This window comes from Micropterus salmoides, unplaced genomic scaffold (assembly GCF_014851395.1).
Source record: "Micropterus salmoides isolate LMB-PRFRI ecotype aquatic unplaced genomic scaffold, ASM1485139v1 Ms_hic_scaffold_8, whole genome shotgun sequence".
Classification (NCBI taxonomy): Eukaryota; Metazoa; Chordata; class Actinopteri; order Centrarchiformes; family Centrarchidae; genus Micropterus; species Micropterus salmoides.
The window spans coordinates 4,924,671-4,946,834 of record NW_024044570.1 but is presented as its reverse complement, the minus strand read 5'-3'; the positions used below and the strand labels follow the sequence as shown (position 1 = coordinate 4,946,834).

General features: G+C 39.9%; 1 protein-coding gene across 1 annotated transcript in view; it reads left to right on the top strand.

Moving 5' to 3' along the window:
• Nucleotides 1-22,164, top strand: part of cadps2 (Ca++-dependent secretion activator 2) — a 244,423-nt gene that overhangs the window by 84,547 nt on the left and 137,712 nt on the right. The window contains 1 exon segment of the mRNA XM_038705806.1: nt 19,004-19,336. Within this exon segment, the coding sequence (XP_038561734.1) occupies nt 19,004-19,336 (333 nt within the window).

Sequence of the window (22,164 nt, the reverse complement as noted above, 5' to 3'; positions counted from 1 at the left end):
GTTCTTTGCTTCTCACCTGTTTGTTCTCACTGAGTTAGAATGGGTATGAAGTCACACAGCCGGGGGAATTCTTTCTTTCTCTATCAGAGCACCAGGTCCAAGCAGCGTTTAACCACTGTGCTCTGATTTCCTGCTTCACCTGTCCAATCAGAGACAAAGCAGGAGGATCAATCGCAACATTTCTCATCAAAACTGAACCGAATCCTCCAGGTGAGCGTGACGAATCTGAACTGTCGCCTCAAAATGGAGCTAATAGCTGATAGTTGTGCCTCTGATGCTCCTCGTCTTTCAGTTCCCCTTACAGACAGATGACTTTCATAACTCCCCTCCTTCATGGTTCATCTGTTACATTTGCAATTTGAAAGGAGAAATTGGACTGGTGTTAAAGATTCTGCAGCTTTGCTTCGAGGCAGAGAAGAATCCCACGCTTGTTCCTTTAATCTGCACATCATCAGGTTTTTATTGAACATGAAGTAATTGGTTTTTAGAATATACTCTGTCAGATCACTTCAGCTGGTAGCTCATTCTTTACAGGCTCGGCAAAATGACATGGCCTCAATGAAACAACCGCTGTGGGAGGTTTGAGTCGAGGATTCTCTCTCGGACCAAACTGAGCTTCGACTTTGACTTTGGTCTATAAGTCCATAAGTCTAGATCCGTGCTTCCTGTTATGTTACAACCTGTATGCTAAGTTCCTCAGACTCTGAATGTCTGAGCTACTCAGCCATGCAGAGAAGCTCTTATCTTTAGTTTTTAGTGATGCATTTTATGTTCGTCTCCTTTTCAGTGATCCTCTTTTTCAGTCAGAAATAATTTTCGCCGCAGTTGCAATCAAACTGATGATAAAAGTTGAATTGTGTAATTTTCTGATTTGAATTTACATAATGTTAGCCATACTTTTTTTTTATCTCTTTATCACAGTGTCAGGATTCAAAGTCAGTCAGGGATGCCTTTTTTCTCTTCTGGAGGCATATTTGTTGTTTGCATTGTCCTGGGTTGAGTTACAGTGTACAAATTCCCTTTACTGTGCGATAATTCATATAAATAAATGTGATTTGATTTGCTTTTCTAGATTTAAGTTAAGTCCTTTCCATCCTAATCAATTTCTGGACGTGTGTATCTTTCTGCATATATCACAGCAATGGCTTCTTTGATGAATTTTAGTCAGATTTTAGAGCAGGTCATAGCACTGAGACAGCAATTCCCAGGCCTCTTAGTGAACTTCTTTCAGCAGTTCAAATGTCTGCTTTATTGCTTTTAGATCTGACTGTAGCTTTTTATGCAGTTGACCATTTTATTTCCGTTGAATGTCTTAACCATTGGGAAGGCATATTGGTTTCTCACAATATCAGCATGGCTGACTGTGAGGGTGAAAGTAGCTTGAAGATGTTTGCAGACAAAAGAAAAAAATACTTGTAGTGAAAAAATTAAATCCAGACCCTGTAAGCAACATTTCAAAATGCACCTGCATTGTTTTGCATTTTGTGACTTTCAGTCAAATAAAAAACTATTTTTCTAGTCATATATATTTTCATTGAAGATTTCTTAAAAATAGTGTTAAAATATCATCTCGACTCGTGAACCCAATATTGAGTGTAACTGTATTTTCACACACCTAAACGGGAATGTAAATGCTCCTCTACCTCAGGGTGTACCGACGGGATCAGTCCTTGATCTACTACAATTTTCTATCTACCAGATGATTCTCAGATGTACAGTGGGTACGGAAAGTATTCAGACCCCTTTAAATTTTTCACTCTTTGTTTCATTGCAGCCATTTTCCAAAAAAAAAAAGTTCATTTTATTTCTCAGTAATGTACACTCAGCACCCCATCTTGACAGAAAAAAACAGAAATGTAGAAATTTTTGCAAATTTATTAAAAGAAAAACTGAAATATCACATGGTCATAAGTATTCAGACCCTTTGCCGTGACACTCATATTTAACTCAGGTGCTGTCTATTTCTTCTGATCATCCTTGAGATGGTTCTACACCTTCATTTGAGTCCAGCTGTGTTTGATTATACTGATTGGACTTGATTAGGAAAGCCACACACCTGTCTATATAAGACCTTACAGCTCACAGTGCATGTCAGAGCAAATGAGAATCATGAGGTCAAAGGAACTGCCTGAAGAGCTCAGAGACAGAATTGTGGCAAGGCACAGATCTGGCCAAGGTTACAAAAACATTTCTGCTGCACTTAAGGTTCCTAAGAGCACAGTGGCCTCCATAATCCTCAAATGGAAGACGTTTGGGACGACCAGAACCCTTCCTAGAGCTGGCCGTCCGGCCAAACTGAGCTATCGGGGGAGAAGAGCCTTGGTGAGAGAGGTAAAGAAGAACCCAAAGGTCACTGTGGCTGAGCTCCAGAGATGCAGTCGGGAGATGGGAGAAAGTTGTAGTAAGTCAACCATCACTGCAGCAATCCACCAGTCGGGGCTTTATGGCAGAGTGGCCCGACGGAAGCCTCTCCTCAGTGCAAGACACATGAAAGCCCGCATGGAGTTTGCTAAAAAACACCTGAAGGACTCCAAGATGGTGATAAATAAGATCCTCTGGTCTGATGAGACCAAGATAGAACTTTTTGGCCTTAATTCTAAGCGGTATGTGTGGAGAAAACCAGGCACTGCTCATCACCTGTCCAATACAGTCTCAACAGTGAAGCATGGTGGTGGCAGCATCATGCTGTGGGGGTGTTTTTCAGCTGCAGGGACAGGACGACTGGTTGCAATCGAGGGAAAGATGAATGCGGCCAAGGACAGGGATATCCTGGACGAAAACCTTTCCCAGAGTGCTCTGGACCTCAGACTGGGCCGAAGGTTTACCTTCCAACAAGACAATGACCCTAAGCACACCGCTAAAATAACGAAGGAGTGGCTTCACAACAACTCCGTGGCTGTTCTTGAATGGCCCAGCCAGAGCCCTGACTTAAACCCAATTGAGCATCTCTGGAGAGACCTGAAAATGGCTGTCCACCAACGTTTACCATCCAACCTGACAGAACTGGAGAGGATCTGCAAGGAGGAATGGCAGAGGATACCCAAATCCAGATGTGAAAAACTTGGCTCATGGCTGTATTAGATCAAAAGGGTGCTTCTACTAAATACTGAGCAAAGGGTCTGAATACTTATGACCATGTGATATTTCAGTTTTTCTTTTTTAATAAATTTGCAAAAATTTCTACATTTCTGTTTTTTTCTGTCAAGATGGGGTGCTGAATGTACATTACTGAGAAATAAAATGAACTTTTTTGATTTTTGGAAAATGGCTGCAATGAAACAAAGAGTGGAAAATTTAAAGGGGTCTGAATACTTTCCGTACCCACTGTACTTCTCCTTAAAGGCAGGGTAGGCAAGTTGCTTCTAAAACACTTATTGGCATATTTGTTGAAACTGTCTATATACACCAATGCATATTAAAAAGTTAGGGGCACTGAAAAAGAGAGTTTTAAAATCGGCTGTCTGTAGTCCTCTCAGGGCTGCAGTAAACGCAGCCACTCGTTCCATTCGGACCGAATGCAATGATTGGCTGGGTGACTCTCCCTCGCTGCCATGGCTACCAGCCCTGCTGCTACAGGAGCTGCCCCCGTGCGGGGCACCCGGTCATCTCGCTCAGACCGGTGAGTGATATCTGCATGGCTTTTTAACGATAGTGACAACTGGGCTGACACAGCGTGGTGGCTTTATTTCTGCTGGACAGGTAATCTGGCTTTTATCATTTTGATGGTAATTTTGTTACTTTCATTGCTAGCAAATGTAGCTACCTACTTAGCATACAGCTAACAGTAGCTGCCTACTTAGCATATAGCTAACTTTTGCTCTGAGTGCAGACTGGTGTAGGAGCCAGAGTACAGACGATGGATTATATCTAGCTGTAGGTGAGCTGAAAAACAGCAGCACGAGCTGTGTTTTCCGACGCTAACGTAAGGTAAGACAATGTAAGTGTAGACTGCGCCGGTTTAGTTATTCACCATATAGGTTTATTGTTATACTAGGTTTACAGCTAACTTTACGTTATCTTTATGTTGTATCTAATCTGTTTGTGTGATTATCTTGTGTCTGCAGTTGATGTTTGACTGTATGTTACTTTTACAAATGTGGTTATGTAGCTGTGTGTTTGTAGTTATGCGTATGACATGTCAACGTTAGTATACATAAACAATGATGGCTAAAGGATAGTTTGACATTGTTCATAGCTAAACCTACTGTGTGAAAACCTTTTACTGTAATTGGTGCCATTATGCCAGATTTTAAGTAAAAAACAAATACTGTGTGTTTGATTTCTATTGTGCCCTCGGGTCACCTGCAGATTTGGAGTCTTTCATAGCCCTGTGCTTCTCACCAGTATACGCTGATTGGACCATGCTGGCTGGCCTGGATTACAACCACCGTGTCCACAGACCAGCCAGGAGAAAAGCTGATGACACAATTCAGTATGTTGCATTATGAGTACTCCTATGCATTCAATACATTTATAAGTGAAGAGTCAAAAAATATTAAACAGTATGAGGAATACAGATAGATGGTGCTGATTTATTGTTTTGATTGCATTTTATGTGGAAATGCTAACTGCTCTATAAGAGAATAATGTCAGGTATAACAAACTTTTCACTAAGCTGATCCTCCTTTCTGTATTATCAGGTACAACAAGGTGTACAACAAAAAAGTCCAGGAAGTGGAGCTTGTACTCACTGAAGGTGGAGAAGGACTTCAGTTACATCACAGACCTCCACAGTGCCATCCTCCTCCTCCTCCTCCTCCTCCAACGGTTGTCTACTACTGAGGAGATGCCTAGAAGCAGAACCAGGAGACCCGATGATCCCCGTCAACATGGGGTTCAGTCAGGTGTCCCTGTCCCAACTGTATTCCTAGATACAGCAAAATATAACTCAAAAAGTAATATGGTTGGTTTTGAAATGTGGTAATCATGTCAGAGAGGTGACTGTGATATATTTAATCATCTCCACAGCAGCGATGTGATGCTACATGCAAAGTCTGAACTGTCTTCATAATCAGTCAGGACACCTCTGGACACACCTTGTCTTTCTTTCTGTATATACTTATTTTTAATGATGTTTAAAATGATCTATTTGTGATATAGGTTGTAGTTTTAGTAGTATTTAATAACAATGAACAAGTGTTATTCCACATTTGGATGTCAGTATTGGAGACATAAGACTGCAAGTGTGAAGAAAAGGCATTTATCATTTTCAATGTTTTATTTAAAAAAGAATAAAAATATTATCAAGAAAAGGGAAAAATATCTTTGTATTTTCTCTACCCTCCTGGGACACAGATGAGCCGATGGCTGAAGCAGAGCTGTTAGTTGTAATCAGTAAACAATAATAAAGTAATAACAATAGTGATGGATTACATAGCACTTTATTTTTGACACCCAAAGGGCTTGGGGTGAATCACCAGAGAAACTTTGAGACAAGTACACTGGGAGACAATAGACTAATATTAAAATATATATATACCTGGAGTGCCGTCCTCATCAGAGACAATAATGCTGTCACCGTGGAAGCTCTAACATGCAAAACCACGTACATGTTATGAGTCTAACACGAAATTCACGTTTGTGTAGTGTAACTGATGGAAACTGGAAAATGTGCATCAGCTTGTTTTTAGCTTTGCCCAATGTTACTGCAGCTCTTAGCACAGCTATCTGTTGCTAACAGTTAGCTAGCCAGCTCGTTACTGAATCAAAGTCAGTCTTTTTAAACCTATCCAATAATAACATGCTAGCTTGATAGTGAGCACTAACAGCCGGGTTAATTATTTATTAACGATAAAGTTAAATGTTTTCTTACCCCTGATGTGAGCCGCTGCATCGCGCTGCTCTCCGCTCGCCACACTGTGCTCGTCCTCCAGAGTCGGCAACGCACGTTCGTGTGTTTTGGGGCGTGGCTTTCAAAGGAGCCCAGAAGGGAGGGGGTGGGAGTTTCTCTGTTGGATACTTTCAAAAATCAAGCAGTTTGTTGCTAGTTTCTCAAACTTACCTACCCTGCCTTTAAATTCAAATAATCTCTGAACAAACAACAGGTTTGCCTTAGAGGTTAAAAACTGGTTATTCAGAACTTCCTCCAGTAAATCACAAGTTCCTGGAAAAACACGCCCTCACACAGTTTCTTGTGCTATGTTTTTTTTTAAAGAGATGGTATTATGCTCATTTTCAGGTTCAAAATCTTATTTAAGGGTTGTACCAGAACAGGGCTACTAAGGACTACTAGCCAATCAGAAGCAGAGAAGGGCGGGTCAGCGAGAAGCCGGTAAACCGCTTCGGTTCAGCTGTACATGTTGCCGACCAGCTTGGCAAGATGGACTGGAGTAAGAGTTTCAGAGTGGTGAGTTATTAATCTGTAACAAAAGTATCTTTCATCCATAAAGTTTTAACTGAGCTCAGTCTCTACATCACAGGAACAACTTTGTCCACTGACTGCCTGGAGGGTAGCTAGTGTTTGGAAGGGAGAGGAGAGCTGTGTGCTGCAGCTCACTGTTTTTCCACCTGTGTTTTTGAGGGCGTGTCGGACTAACCGCTTGGCAAGCTTTATCATGCGCATTTTGCTTTCATCCCTTCGACCTCACAGAGATGAAAGGGTAGCGGCTAGACTACAAACGAGCTGTCAGGCAGTTCAGAGCAGAGTTTCACTTTGCAAACCTATTACATGCACAAAAAAGTTATAAACTCAAGAAAGGAGCATAATACCACCTCTTTAATGGTCTGATCCCGGCCTATCTGTGTTTCTCAGTGGTCCCTCAAATAGTCAAATCTGAGCATGTACTCACTCATGTATAGTTGTTTTTTAAAACATGAACATGATCTATTGAGCTCATTGCAGACATGTTTTCAGTTCTGCTGACATTCTCTTCTCACTGATCAAATAAATGGAAGTTATTCTACAGTTACACTGAATTTAAAACTTTTATGCTGATATATGAAGTGTTCAGGCCCTCTGACAGGCTGAAGAAGGCGACAGGGACATTTTAATATCTAGCTAAAACATTTTTTTATGCATGAAGGAACATATGAGCATATAATGATGCACAGCTCCCCACAGCTGATGGTGGAGAACTTAAAAGAAAGCTTGAAATATGCTGTGACAAATGAGTTCTATCATAATGGCACAGGGGATTAAATGTCAACTGAGCTATCTGACTGGTCTAAGACACCTTCCAGCTGTGCTGATAAAGGGGTGATCAGAAAGAACCTGCTGATGTAGTGTTCAGAGAAGAATTCTTGTGAGTTGAGTGTTATTCTCGCCCTGACTGCAGCCAAAGGGGAAATCTTCACTCAGGCTTTGGAGGGGGGTGTGTGTTGAGTGAGTTTGTCACCAATATTGGTTTTAGTGAAGCAAGTAACTTAAAGTGAGACAGAGACCTTAGGACAACAGCTAGGGATACGGAAGTTGGCTGCTAGGACAAACTCTAAATTAAATAACTTACAGGGGATATATGTTTAGTTTTATTATTTTATTGAAGTGAATCACTTCTTATTGCCTGTGTTTGAAGGGGTTGTAATCTCACATAAAAATGACCCACTTGCCGTGTTTTTCTGTTACCTCTGCCTGCCAAATGCTTATTCATATGTGAAGACTCTGGGTCGGATTTTATGGGAAATCCATTGGCTGTGACTCCCGAGCCTCTTGCCTTCTAAATCAGTACACACAGCAACAACACCGCAGCTAACGAGATGTTTTGGATATAAAACCGACAGAGAGTTGGCTTTCATTCTATTGGACAGGTAAACTAACATTACTGCTTGTAAATTGAGACGATGTGCTTCAGTTGGCTGAAGTAAGAAAACGTTAGCTCAATGGCTAACACCAAGCAGTTGCTAACGTTATCCGGTGCAAAATAGTTACTGGATATGGCTTTCCACATGACTTCACCAGCTAACACAACCCATAGTATGACCCTGTGTACCACCGGTATTATGTCACAGTGCAGTGCCTGCAAAAAATAATGTAACCGTGAAAAGCAAATGTGGAGCGATTTGTTAAATTTTTTGTTTAATATTTTAAAAGTAACAAGGGCAGCAACATCAACGTTTACACATTTACTATATAAATGCAATAATATCTCAGTGGAAACAATCTAAAATATCACTCAAATAAATAAAAGTATTATCCTATCAACTGAAACTGCTGTCTGATCATCCTCAGACCTGATAGCCATGAGGGGGATTTACTGGGCTATCTTCTGTGATGAAAGAAATTTCTTTATAAACGTCTGCGTGTTTTTATAGAAAAATTTGTTTCTATAAACATCATGTTTTTTCTTTCGGTTAGAAATAGCAGACCGTTCCATATACTTCAATACCCATGAGCCTCGGCTGCCTTTGCCATGGAGCAGAACAAAGTCAGAGGGGTGAATCAGAGCAGCAGGGAATTGTTGTTGCAGTTGTGAATAAAACACTGCGTTATAGTTGCTTATTTAATATAAAAATTGACCCAGAATCCAAAATTAAATTAATTTAAGCAGATTTCTGAACAGCTTAATCTTTAGCTTTTGGGGCGCCTGAAATAACCCTCCTGCTTGTCAACTGTATTTATCACGCACAGTATTTTTAACCCCTACTGCAATCAAGTCTACTCTTTTCTGTGTTTTATCACTGTATACTGAAAACCTTTGCGTTTTAGACTTTATTTTTTTATTTTAGCTTTCTTTGATTTTCTGATTTTATAGACTCAAAGATCCAAGAAATACCAACAAAAAACTTACTTGCTGGCAGCTTTACATTTCGTCATACATGTGTGCATATACACATGTATGTTATCGACCCCACTGAGGTTAAATAGCTGAGTTTCCCTGCCAGTCAGTCAGAACTGAAGAAGTCCTTTGGATGAGGGACGAAACGTCTTCCAGTATCTTCAACCAAGTCCAGCTGCCCTTGACTTTAACCTTCGTTGGATAACTATGACCTGGATGACTGAGAATCTTCATAGACGCACATGTATTTTGTTTCACATTTACTGCAGCAACAGTAGTAAAACCTTTTTCTTACTTTCCTTCATGTTTATTGTTTTCATAAACACATTTTCCAGTGTGCTAGTGGTGGTTAGGTGAAATGCGTGGCTCTGTTTTTAAATGTGTTGCTGTTAAAGTCAGAGCCTCTATGAGTCTGTCAGGTGGTCTTCCTTCTCTTAAACAGCTGAACTGACACACATAGTCTGTCTTTAATCTCTTGACTCACAGCCCGGCACTCTGCTGGTGTGTAAATAATTTAGTGAAATTTTAAAGCCCCAATTAATTCAAGCAGCAGGGAGGGAGGGAGGATGTCTCCTGCTGATCGATTCATTAGTAATAATGGCTGACATTTGTGTCACCAGACAAAATGGAAGGAGGGCTGCAGCCTCACTGTTGACCAGATTCATGGTGCAGGTTCTGCACAGGCCTCAAGCCCAAGCTTATATAGTCTTTGTATTCATTCATTCATTTACTCATACAAAAATCTGATACACAGATACTGTATGTAAACTGGAAATATAGTATGTTTGTCTCTAACCAGTATCCAAAACAAGTGATTTAGAGTATGTTAATTCAAAATATAGCAAAGATCCATGGGCTTTTACAGCCACAACACCATCATCCAGGAAATGTTTCATTTGACATCGCAAACCCAGGCGGTGATTGTACACTCTCTCTGGTTGAAGGAGAAAGGATGGTCTGAGTTTAGCATACTTTAGAGTATGGGGTGGGGGAGTCATCGATCCAGGCTCAGAAGGTGTCTGGACGGGGGGTCAGAACCTCAAGCAGGCTGACAGGGTGACCTTTTATATTTTTATACACACACACACACACACACACAGAGCACTACCAGCCACAGAGGGGGACTAAGGAAGTATTTAGAGCCAGACTAGCACATTGTAGGTTTTTCATGAGATTTGCTGAATGGGAAAAATATAGTGTTCATGTGGTAGCTCAGACCTCTTATACGTTGATACAGAGCATGAGGATAATTGCAGGTCACAGTGAATTGGATGGTGATGCTACCAAGGACAGCAAGTGATGAAACACCATGACTTGCTGTCCATTTCAGCTCAGATAGAAAACAGTTGAACAGTAATCATACTGACATGAGCTGGTTAATGAGCCTCTGGCTCCTCCATTAGTTCGTCTTCATGCCAGTCACCATTATTGAATAATTACCATTTTACCCTCTGCTGATAGCTGAGACCGGCTGATGTGTAAAGGGCAAAAAATTTCACATTATAACAGCCTAATGATAATACAGACATCTTTTAGTTTGGTCACTGCGTTTTAATTCTGTTGTTTTCATGTTATCTGATCATTAGTTGCATTCATCTTGCATGCTTGGTAGAAAACAACAGTGTCTGGTTGAATTACTAGAATGAAAAGAGCAGACAAGGAATTTAAAACACTGCTGTAATAAAAACATTGTTTGAACATCGACTTTTTTTCTATTGTGAACATCTATTACATCTTCGAGAGGTACTTCTTGGTTCAACTTTGACCCACTGTTCTTCCCCGTTCTGTTAGATGTATGCAGTTGATCATTTAATTATTGCCTTTAGTTTAAACAAAGACAACTCCATACACATTTTTAAAGTAGGCAATGTTCTGTTGATGAGAATGTAATGCATTTCGGTGTGTAATGTCACTGTTCTTTCTCTGCAAATAGTTGTATTATTTTTCTCTATTTTATTATTCTTATATAACTTGCATTTGTTTATTCCATATTTATATATTTCTGCATTTATTTATGTCAACTGCATGTTTGTCTACGTGTGGCACCTTATCACCAAAGCAAATTCCTTGTATGTGTAAAACACTACATGGCAATAAAGGTTTTTCTGATTTAAATGGGCCTTGTAGGGGTCAGTCTCAGCTGGGTACAAGAAAAGGTAACATTTACTGATTACACATACACACTTGCTGCTGTTAAAATATAAATACTCACTGGTTTCACTCAATTTTAGGTACACCTCGCTAGTACCGAGCTTGGACCCCTTCAGAACTGCCTTAATTTTTTGTGGCATACTTTCAACAAGGTGTTGGAAATATTCCTCAGACTTTGGTCCATATTGATATGATAGCATCATGCTATCACATGATAGCATGATAGCATCTCCGCCCCCGGCCTCGACGTGACTGTGGAGGCCGGGGGCGGAGCTAGACTCTGAGCACTCCAGAAATCCTGTATAGAAAAAAATTCTGCATTAAGATGCATCGATAATCGTCTTATAATCGCATCGCAGCCCTCTGAATCGTAATCGAATCGTGAGACGCCCAGAGATTCCCACCCCTATTTCTCGCTATGTCACCCTACTTCCTCCTTTACTACCAACGTACTGCCACCAGAGGTCGCTGCCACAATAATCGTAAATATGGTTCGTAATAACTTGCTGAACAAACCTATTTTGTTTTCTCTGCAAGCTCTATCAGGTTGCTGGTATTTTGCTGCATTAATTTTACGTGAGTACAACGGTACTGTATAGTAATAGTACAACAGTGGACAGATAGTGTACAGCATGATTTCATAAAGTTATCGTCAAGAGCAAATTATTAATTGTCCCACCTGGGCGGCTAAATAAACCTGAAACCAATCAGCCTCTTTCCACAGTTATGGCTTAATCCCACTAGAAACTCCAGCATCTGTCTCCTTGTTTCTGGTGTCATCATTTGAAACGGTCAGCTTTATAGTTTTTGGTCTTCCTACATCCTCTCCTTCAGCAGGAGCTGTTTTAATGTCTTTTTGTTCTCTGCAGTTCAGAGCAGTTTGTGTTGAGTGATGCAGAGAGGCAGATTAGCTGCTGTTAGCTGGCTCCTCTGGTGGCAGCTGCATCTGTCACCTCCCTCTTCATCCACTTAACATTTGCCCATTTCCATTTATCACCATTAAGAGGACTCTCCGGATTTTTTTAACACCAAAATAATAGTTTCCTCTGGCTTTTCTGTTGGATCCCCTTGTTGAGCTTCAAGTGATTTCTGTTCCATGTCGTTACTCGTGTAGCTCCATGCTGGTTCCTTTCCATCTGTTGTTGGTTCACGCTCTGCACGTCTATCGCTCTCATGAGGCCAACCCTCAGAACAGACTGAAGCTGATCATGTGGTTCAGTCAGGACGTGTTATTTTATGCTTGTTGGTTGTCAGTCACAGGACAACTTTCAGTCTATTAGCGTACTGAGCATTTGTGGCTGTACTAATGCCCACATTCTTCTACTATTAGCCACTGAGCAGCTCCAATGGAATATTTTTTGCTCACAATCTTTGTGAGATCCCCGCCTGACTAAGAAATAAAATACTCTGCTTGGAATAGTAATTTGGTTCAGTTACCATGTTAAAATTGCTCCTTCTCCTTCATTGAAAAATCTACAGTCTGTGAATTATGGCTGCACGATTAATTGTAATCGCAATGTCGTCACGTGCGATTACATAACCGCAAAAATGTGTGTGATTTAAAGGTTCAGTGTGTAAGTTTTAGTGACCTCTTGTGGTGAGCGTTGCGAATTGCACCCCCTTCCCCCCATCCAAGCAAGTAGTATAGCTACGGTGCCTGAGACAGGACAAAGATGTCATCCATGAGATAGCAGAGACTTGCTAATATATTTACTTAATTATTCAGTAAAACTATGCTTTTTAAAAAAAATATTATTATTACTTGTTCATTAATAAACAGCCACATCAAGAAATGAAGTGCTACATGATGTCTCATACTCCTGTAATACAGTATTTTACAACTTGGGAGTGAAGAACATGTTGACTGTTAGTAGCGTTGAAGTCAAGCATCCACATGACCACCTCCATCAGCAACAGCATACTGTCTCTGCCTCTCTTCTCAGAGATGACTTTCATAATTCACATATCCACAGTTTTGCTCATATTGAAACATTTTCAACTTGCACAGCTGCATCTTCGCTTCAATTTGGTCTAGACCCCAATTCTGTCTTTTGGCGCCCACTCATCTTTCCATTGACTTTGAAATCAATGGCCCCATGACTAAAATTCACTTTGTATTCTGTCTGAGCATACCTTTGAATTGACAAATTTCTTTAATTAACATGATAGAGGTTAATTCTCCTAGCAACAGAGATTTGTTGGACTAAAAATAACATGGATGAGATGGTGTACGTCAGTCACTGCTGACTGGTTAGTACAAAATACCCATTTTCCAAACAGCTAACTGGAACATCGTGGATGACTTTCATTACTCTAATGAGGACGATCTTGGTAAAAGAAGGTTTCTTTCGGATTTTTCTATTTCATATTACTTTTGTTCTTCTTTCATATAACTGTTAACTACAAACCGTCTGAATTATATCTTTATGCTGAGCCCCAAATCTCATATATGGTAGTTTCCTCTCAGTTCTTGGCATTATACAATTTGCATACCCGCTGGAGCTTTGAACTTCATTTTAAATCATTGTATTTTTCTAGTCTGTTTTATTTAATGTGTATTTTATTATCTGTTGCGTTGGATCTGAGCTGTGGTAACAAGTGAATTTGTGGGATCAATGAAGTCTATCTCATCTTATGCTACTTACTGTTTTTGTCTGTGTGAATGTTTTATTAAATGTCTTCATTTGCAAAGACATTTAAGATGAATCCATCTTAAATCATAAATGTAAGCAAGAAAAAAAACTAGAAAACGAAAGGGAAAAAATACGTACTTTCAAGAATGCTAACATACATATTTAATTAGTCATATAATAATTGACCAAGCTGCCAATAACTGACCAAAGCAACTTAAAATTGCTAAATGTCAGAGGTCGCACGCCTCTGGAGCAACAAGGGGTTACGTGTCTTGCTCAGCGACACATTGGTGGATGTCGCGGTTGGAATTGAACCCAGGTCTCCCACACCAAAGGCATGTGTCTTATCCACTGCGCCCGTGCCACACCATTTAAGATATATAGATATAATAATTTTTAAAATTATCTTTGCATAGTTTAAGTATAGGTTCTATAGTTGCACATACAGTACATATATACTCACTAGGGGTGTGACGAGACTATTGGCTCACGAGACGAGACACTATTGTGTTCACGAGATCGAGACGAGATTTTAAAACTATTAAGAAATCTTCAATGCTAAATTATTTGACAATTGTGAGCATTAAATAGTTAATTTCCTGCATTCTGGTGAATTTTTCTGCACCAATTTTATGGTGGAAATGTTTTTATCTATGTAAATTGAAACACTAAATTCATGTGGCAGGCGGCGATTCAAAATAAAATTGAATATAATGATAAGAACGCTCTCAGGCATTTTTTAAATTCCTGTCAGATATGTCATTTTTTAAAATTAATCTTAATTCAGTTATTAACACCTGGAATTCAATGGCTCCTGTGTTTCCGCAGGTTTTGTGCTTATGTTCAAAACTTTCTGCACATTCAAAATCTATCCCACACATCTGTGTTCTCTGACATGTCGGGAAAATTTTTGAAATAGTATGTGAATAACGTCATTTATTGAGAACTTAACAAATCTACCTGTCCTATACTTTGGAAACTGTAACTAGACAACACTTCTGATCAGGCATAAATCACCGAGTGCAGCTTAGTCCCAAACAGAGCAAGTTTGCACTTAAATTTTTAGATGTTTATATTGCTCTAAAACTCACAGCGCAAGAGTTGGGTAGTCACGGCGTAAGCCAGTGTTGCATCAGCTGGGCGGAGTTGAATAGCTCCTCAAGTAACGTTATCAGTTATACATTTGTTTTTCACTTCGTGAGAAAATTTGGTGTGGTCTGACAGCATGTAGAAACTAGACTGCTTTTACCCTGATTACCCACCTCATCACGTGTTATCTCGTCACACTCCTAATACTCAAATATGACCTTGTATATTATACATACATAAAATATTATATTTTTGACTGGCACTGACCTTATAATGTTATACTTCATATTTCATAACTTTCCTCCTTATAGCAACATTGAAATCAAACTGAGAAAAAACACAAATTGATTTGTAGAGTGATCCAGTATATTAACTGTGTCCAAAAGCACACCATTATCACAAAATGACAGAAGCGTGCTTGTTCATATGTAGCATCCACTGCCTCATTAATTAGGGAGATTACAGCTTTCAGCAGCGCTATTGTACTTTATGGCAGTCCTGTGCTTCCTGTTTCCATGGTATCGGCTCTCATGTCATGCATGCGTTCGTCAGCAGGGAGCTAATGGTAACATCTGGACATATGTTTTCAAAATTGAATTAGTTTCATTTTGTGCAGAAGAATTTTCTCTTGCCCCTACTTCTGTTCCTCACCTGCTCACCGATGGTGTGTTTTGTGGGTCAGAGTGCTGCATAGTCAGGTGATCGCTCAGATACTGATGCTGATTCAGTGGATAGCACTGTGGCCTTGCAGCAAGAAGGTCACAGGTTCAAACCCCGGTTGTCCCGGCCTTTCTGTGTGGAGTTTACATGTTCCCCATGTTCTCCTCTATAATGGGTTTCCCCCACCATCAAAAACATGTTAGGTTTCTTCAGTCACGGTCGCTGCACAGCGGCTCCCCACTGCTTCCTTGAGGGATGAGTTAAATGCAGAAAATGAATTTTGCAACATGTATGTCAATGTGAAATTCATTTTAAACTATAAATTTGCCTAATAATAGAGCTCATATACAGTAATATAATGAACTAATACAGCTAGGTGATGGTAGTGCGTGCTGTTATGTCGGCCAGTAGCTCCTTCAAACATTTTTTTTTTTGATGTGCCTTAATTGCTGAAGCACATATCATATATGACAGAAGGAATGGATTAAGTGTCTGGACCCTGGGATGATCACTGCTCATGGCATCTACTGACAACCCAGCTGGACCAAGTTGGACAACGCTTCCCTCCAAGCAGTGCGACCACCCCAGGTTGAGAGTGAAGACAGCTGGGGTAAGAGCCAAGCTAATCCAGCTTGGACCTAAGGCTGCTCCATTACCCAGATTCAGGCAAACCTAGCAATGGGAAATCTGAGACTATTGTGCACCACAACATCATGACTTTCTTCCCACCCCTCATCAGAGGATATTCTCTCCAGGCTCCGAAGCTATGCTGCTGTAGTTGATTTACACCTCAAAAATGTAGTTACTGGTCCAGGCTTACAATCATGATGCTGAAGTCAGGAATGTTCTATGGCACAGAGGAAGGAGATGGATCAAGCTTTGATACGCACACAATATTTGTTTGTAGGATCAGTTCATTGCTGGTTTTAATAATAAAAAGATACATTTATAAGCTGGCAACGTTTCCGTATTATAAATTAGTAGTACTGAGCACAGACAGCATACAAATTACTTTTTGCAAGTTAGACAGTGTGCAGGAGTTTCTTTGCAACTTTTGACCCACTCGTCCCCCTCTGACGCACCTATCTTACATTATAGATGTGAGCACACATCTTATCTTTCATTAACTAGCATTAAAATCTGTGTTTTCATCCCACATGGCCTTAATAAATGAGAAATGTTTGCATGAAGCTCTGGCCAGGTTGTTTCACATCCATGAATTGCACCTGCATAGCTCCCAGGGGTTTGCAATTGCTACATTAAATCTACTGGTTCATCATTTAGTGCAACTTTAGTTTTATGCTTTTAATTACTTTTTTCATTTGACATTGCATGTATGCTCAGATCCAGAAGAATTTACAATGAACAGCAACATAAAAGGGTTCAGTGTTTTGTTCCATGGATAATTTTACAGGACATGTTGGCTGAAAGTGGACAGATGAAATTTTATCTTTTGGTCACACAGCAATCTACCAAGGACGTGTTTTACAACTTAGTGACTTCTTTTGAAGTTTACATGGGTTGCAGTTCCGGCAGATATCACAACCAATAATACACCGCATGCATTCATTCAGTCGGCCGTTATTTACACACGGAAAGTCAAATGCCAAAATCAAAAATGAGGTAATGAAAGGAAATAACTTTTTTTGCTGCTTTCCCTGGTTAGTCATTGTGACCTATGATGAGGTGTGGTAGAATAACATTAATGAAATTGGATGCGACCCAGGACACGGGCACTTTCACTAAAGCGGAACAGAATAAAACCTCTTCTGCCCCCCTCACACCACAAGAGGAAAATTTATTTTTATAGTCTCTTCTGAGATAAGAGAAGATAAAGTTTATTGATCCCAGGGAGATGGTGAAGTCTTAAAATTGCAGTGTTTCCTAGTTTTGTTGAAGTTTGAAGGAATGCTTTTGTTGCAATGATCTTAGACGGCTATACAAGACTATTTAATCTCTCTCTGCATCTTTAAGTTAATCTGACGGAGTTCAGTTCAGACTCGTGTCCTGTTGAAAGTGATGTGACGGAAATGTTTCAGGTCTGACCTAGTGAGATTGCTATTGTGACTTTTACACACTCCCGAAATGTAACAAGAATTGCCAGTACAGAAATGTTAGACATGTTTGAGACATTTTAGAAACCGTGTCTCCGTTACATAATTTGTCAGAGAGCACTGACAAGTACAGCACAGTAGAGCACTGAGAGTGTTATTATTTTCACATTTTAAAATGTTCCACTCACTACATATTTAGGTCACTATTCTGTAAGAATGCAATTTAAGGATATTCCTAAAAACTGGTATGTGTTAGTCTAATTAATATTTGCTGTTATATCATTGTCAGGTTATTTGGAACTGTCAAATATGGATGTGTTGACTGCAAACATCTAGTGTCAGCTGGGCTGTAATTTATTTAGCATTTCTACATCAAATAGTACTTCTGTGTGTCTTCGTGGTGACTATAAAATTTATGATGCACATAAGTTTTCAAAGGTTACCTAGTCTATTTTCTGTATATTTTAGATTTTATGTAAATACATTGTGATTTTTAAATTAAAAATCTTCTTCTGCTCAATACAGTAGCATTTGGATTAATGAATCCGGTCATGAAACAAATGAATTTGTGCATATCAGTAGAGGAAAGTAGCTGAATATGGAAAATGTTTTCCAAACCCTTATGGTTTAGTCCAATTTGATGTTCGTGCCTATTTGTCTCTTTAAACTTTCCTCAACTGCTGCGCTCTGAGCTCTAGGCCTCCTTTAGATGAATCATTTTATCTCTGATGTTTTCAGTCTCAGAGCGACTAACAGGAAGAGGTGAAGCAGCCAGCTGAGAGACTATTTAATGTCACACTGTGCTGCTGCTTCAGTCTGAGCCAATCATTCTTCAGTCAGATTCAGTGAGAATCGCTCAAAGTCTGTCAGAAACCTGTGGTTCAATGTGAATGAACCAGAGAGTTTAACATTAGACCCAGTGAATTACCATGTAGTGGAGGACAGGACATCCCTGTTTGCATTCTGGATATTTAGGGGATTTCAGTCTCAAATATCTGAACAGAGTCGGTTCATGTGTTTCAATGAATCACTATCTCAGATAGAATTTGTTTTGATTTCGGCTGCATCCAGTCTCAGCTTAGGGACATAAAACATCTAAAGAGGAGGTTCTGTCTGTCTTTAAAAGTCTGCAGACTTTAAACACTTTAAATTTAGGTGTATCAATAATTCACAAAGTATTGTAGCACTACAAGTCATAAGGACGAGAGATTGATCACACAAATCCTGTGTAAAAATAGCAATGGTTTTACATCCTGAAGATATATTCTATGGTGTGTGTTTGTTCAGTCCCCCATCAGCCGAAAGTATACTGGTTCTGAATCACCACCCATATCTCAGTTTTTTTTTCAGCAGTTCCAATAGGCCTTTTGTTGTGCTCATTGTCAGAAGTTATTGTTTTCAGACCAATTTACAAAATCTGCTGAGAGCAACTTTTAGGTTATCTTCAGACAACAACACGGCATCCAAAAAATGTAGCCCTCACAAGTAGAACACTGTGTTGAAACACTGTGGGGTCCCAAAGCAGAGGTGCTGACAAAAAATGTGGGTGATCCTGATTGGTAGAACCTGGCTCAGCTTTTACCACAACACAACACTAAAAGTCTTTGAACATTTTACCTTGTGAGAACTCTCTGTGGGAAGAAGAAAATCTAAATAGACTAAAATCAGTGTTGTCAATATTTTTCTGTCTTTCTCTCCTTGGCAGGGCTTCCTGAAGAGCGAGCGTGTTTCCCGGATGGTTCAGAGCGGCGGCTGCTCAGCCAACGACTTTCGCGAAGTCTTCAAGAAGAACATCGAGCGGCGTGTCCGAAGCCTCCCAGAAATCGACGGCCTTAGCAAAGAGACTGTACTGAGCTCCTGGATCGCCAAGTATGACTCTATCTACAGGGGGGATGACGACATGAGGCGCCAGCCACAGCGAGCGCACCTGAGCGCCGTGTCGGAGCTAATCCTCAGTAAGGAGCAGCTGTACGAGATGTTCCAGCAGATCCTTGGCATCCGCAAGTTTGAGCACCAGCTGCTGTACAACGCCTGCCAGGTAAGCCACTAGAGAGATACAGTTACACACTGTATGTTTATTATTGAATGCTCACTTGTAATATGTGTGTGACATTGTCTGTGGCTGAATGATGAAGTAAATGCTGTGGTGTCCTGAGCAGCAGCTTGTCTAACGTCCACTAGATACTGCTGTAGAGGAACTTTAACTGTATTATTTGCGAAAACACACAAATTCTCCAAAAATACAATGTACTTTACCTTTTAAATTTTTATATTTGGCTCTCATGAGCTGGTTTCACTTAGTGTTACCTCTAAAATTTATTTTATTAAGATTATCATGAATGCTGCAGTGCTTTTCCTTCCATGTGATCCCACTCTCTTTAATGTCTTTTTGGAAGTGTGAGGCTTCTTTTTTGAAGACCGTAAGCACTGTGGAAGGCTGTGGCTCAGGAGAATAAACCCCTCTAATTAGAAGATCGTCAGTTCGAACCCCCGGCTCCACTAGTCTGCATGCCCCGAAGTGTCCTAGGGCAAGATACTGAAACCCAAATTGCTCCCAATGGCTGTTCCATTGGTATGTGAATGTTAATTTCTGTTTCTAAGTTGGCACCTTAGTCTCTGTGGTGATGTAGTGTAAAATCACTTTGAGTGGTCCGAAGACTAGAAAGGTGCTATACAAATACGTTTATAAGGTTAAGCACAGTAGCCAGCCATCTGCAGCAGTCACCATATTCCACATGTGTCTTTTGTCGTGCTTCAATAAGCTTTTAATTGGAAAGTAGTGTACTAAGGTAGAGAAGCACATTTACCATTTACCATGTCAAAGCTCAGCTGAAAATGGCATGTAGTCACCTGTGAGCTGCTCAATTGCAAAATAAACCCCAAAAATTTGGTCCCTTAAAGGGATAGCAAGCAATTCTAATCCAATATACTTTTTGTTAAAGTCAGTTAATATTTCCTCACGGTTTGCTAGCTCCAGCCAATCGGCAGCTGTTAAAGCTTGTGCCCGGGAGTGATGGGGAAAGGAGGGCAGTGAGCCAGAGTCCAGGTCAAGTCTCAAGTCTTTGAGCTAGAGTCCAGGTCAAGTCTCGAGTCTTTGAGCTAGAGTCCAGGTCAAGTCTCAAGTCTTTGAGCTAGAGTCCAGGTCAAGTCTCAAGTCTTTGAGCTAGAGTCCAGGTCAAGTCTCAAGTCTTTGAGCTAGAGTCCAGGTCAAGTCCCAAGTCTTTGAGCTAGAGTCCAGGTCAAGTCTCAAGTCTTTGAGCTAGAGTCCAAGTCAAATCCCAAGTCTTTGAGCTAGAGTCCAAGTCAAGTCCCAAGTCTTTGAGCTAGAGTCCAGGTCAAGTCTCAAGTCTTTGAGCTAGAGTCCAGGTCAAGTCTCAAGTCTTTGAGCTAGAGTCCAAGTCAAGTCCCAAGTCTTTGAGCTAGAGTCCAGGTCAAGTCTCAAGTCTTTGAGCTAGAGTCCAGGTCAAGTCTCAAGTCTTTGAGCTAGAGTCCAGGTCAAGTCTCAAGTCTTTGAGCTAGAGTCCAGGTCAAGTCTCAAGTCTTTGAGCTAGAGTCCAAGTCAAGTCTCAAGTCTTTGAGCTAGAGTCCAGGTCAAGTCTCAAGTCTTTGAGCTAGAGTCCAGGTCAAGTCTCAAGACTCTCGTGGTTATTACGAATGTTGTATCAATTGCTGCGTTCAATGCAGGTTGCTTATAAGGACAGAAATACAGGCAAGGGGGGAGGAGTATTAATATACATCAAAGACAAATTTAAATGTCACTTAATTGAACTGAACACCCCCCTGGAATGTCTAGCCTTAAATGTAACCCTATCACCTACTATGAATTTTAATATTGTTGTCCTCTATAATCCACCTTCTCATAATGTTACGTTTTATGATGAATTAAATGTTTTAGTTAAACAACTGGACTCTTATAGAGAGACAATATGGTATGGAGACTACAATATCAGCTGGTCTGACAAAAACTGTAAACATAAACTCAAAGCACTTATGACAAAATTCAACTATCGACAAATGATTGAAGGACCCACAAGGATAACAAGGCAGACTAAGACCCTCATTGACTTGGCATTTACTAACAGACCAATAAATAATAGACCAGACCAACGAATAATAAGGACTTACAATTTGATTACTGGACTCTCGGACCACAACATGACTTTGACTGTTAGGAAACTGACGAAGAAGCGCCTGAAGTACTTTGGTAAACCTGATCATGAAAAAACACAGTTCATTATTCCTAAAAGTAAAATTGTGCAATTTGAAAGGGAACAAATTATGACACTAGATGAGGTAGAGGAGTGTTGTAATTCCATGACCACAGCTATTACAAATCTGTTAGAAAAATTTACAAAGCAAATAAAATCTAAACAAAAAGAATCTACGCTGCCCTGGATAAATAATGAAATACGAAAACTCATGAAAAAGCGAGATTTAGCTTTGAAAACATCTCTAAGATCTAAACTAAATACTGATCTCTTGATTTACAGAAGTTTAAGGAATAAAGTTGTATTTGAGCTGCGGAAAGCAAAAGCCACATATTACACTCAACTAATTGACAGTGCTACAATAATTCACTTTCACAACATCAGTGGCAATAGTATAACCAATAGTGCCACTATGGCCGATGAATTCAATTCATATTTTGTACAGTCAGTTCAAGAATTATCAAAAGATTTCCAGCCAGTCGATTCTCTCAATCATTCATTGAGAGTCACTTCAATAGATTCCTTTTATATTAAAGAGGTGCCGGATACAAAAGTTGCAGAAATAATCAATAAACTTTCAAATTCCAAATCCAATGACATTTTTAGGATGAATAGCTGTTTTCTTAAAAAGTATGAAGATCTTTCCATAAGTACATTT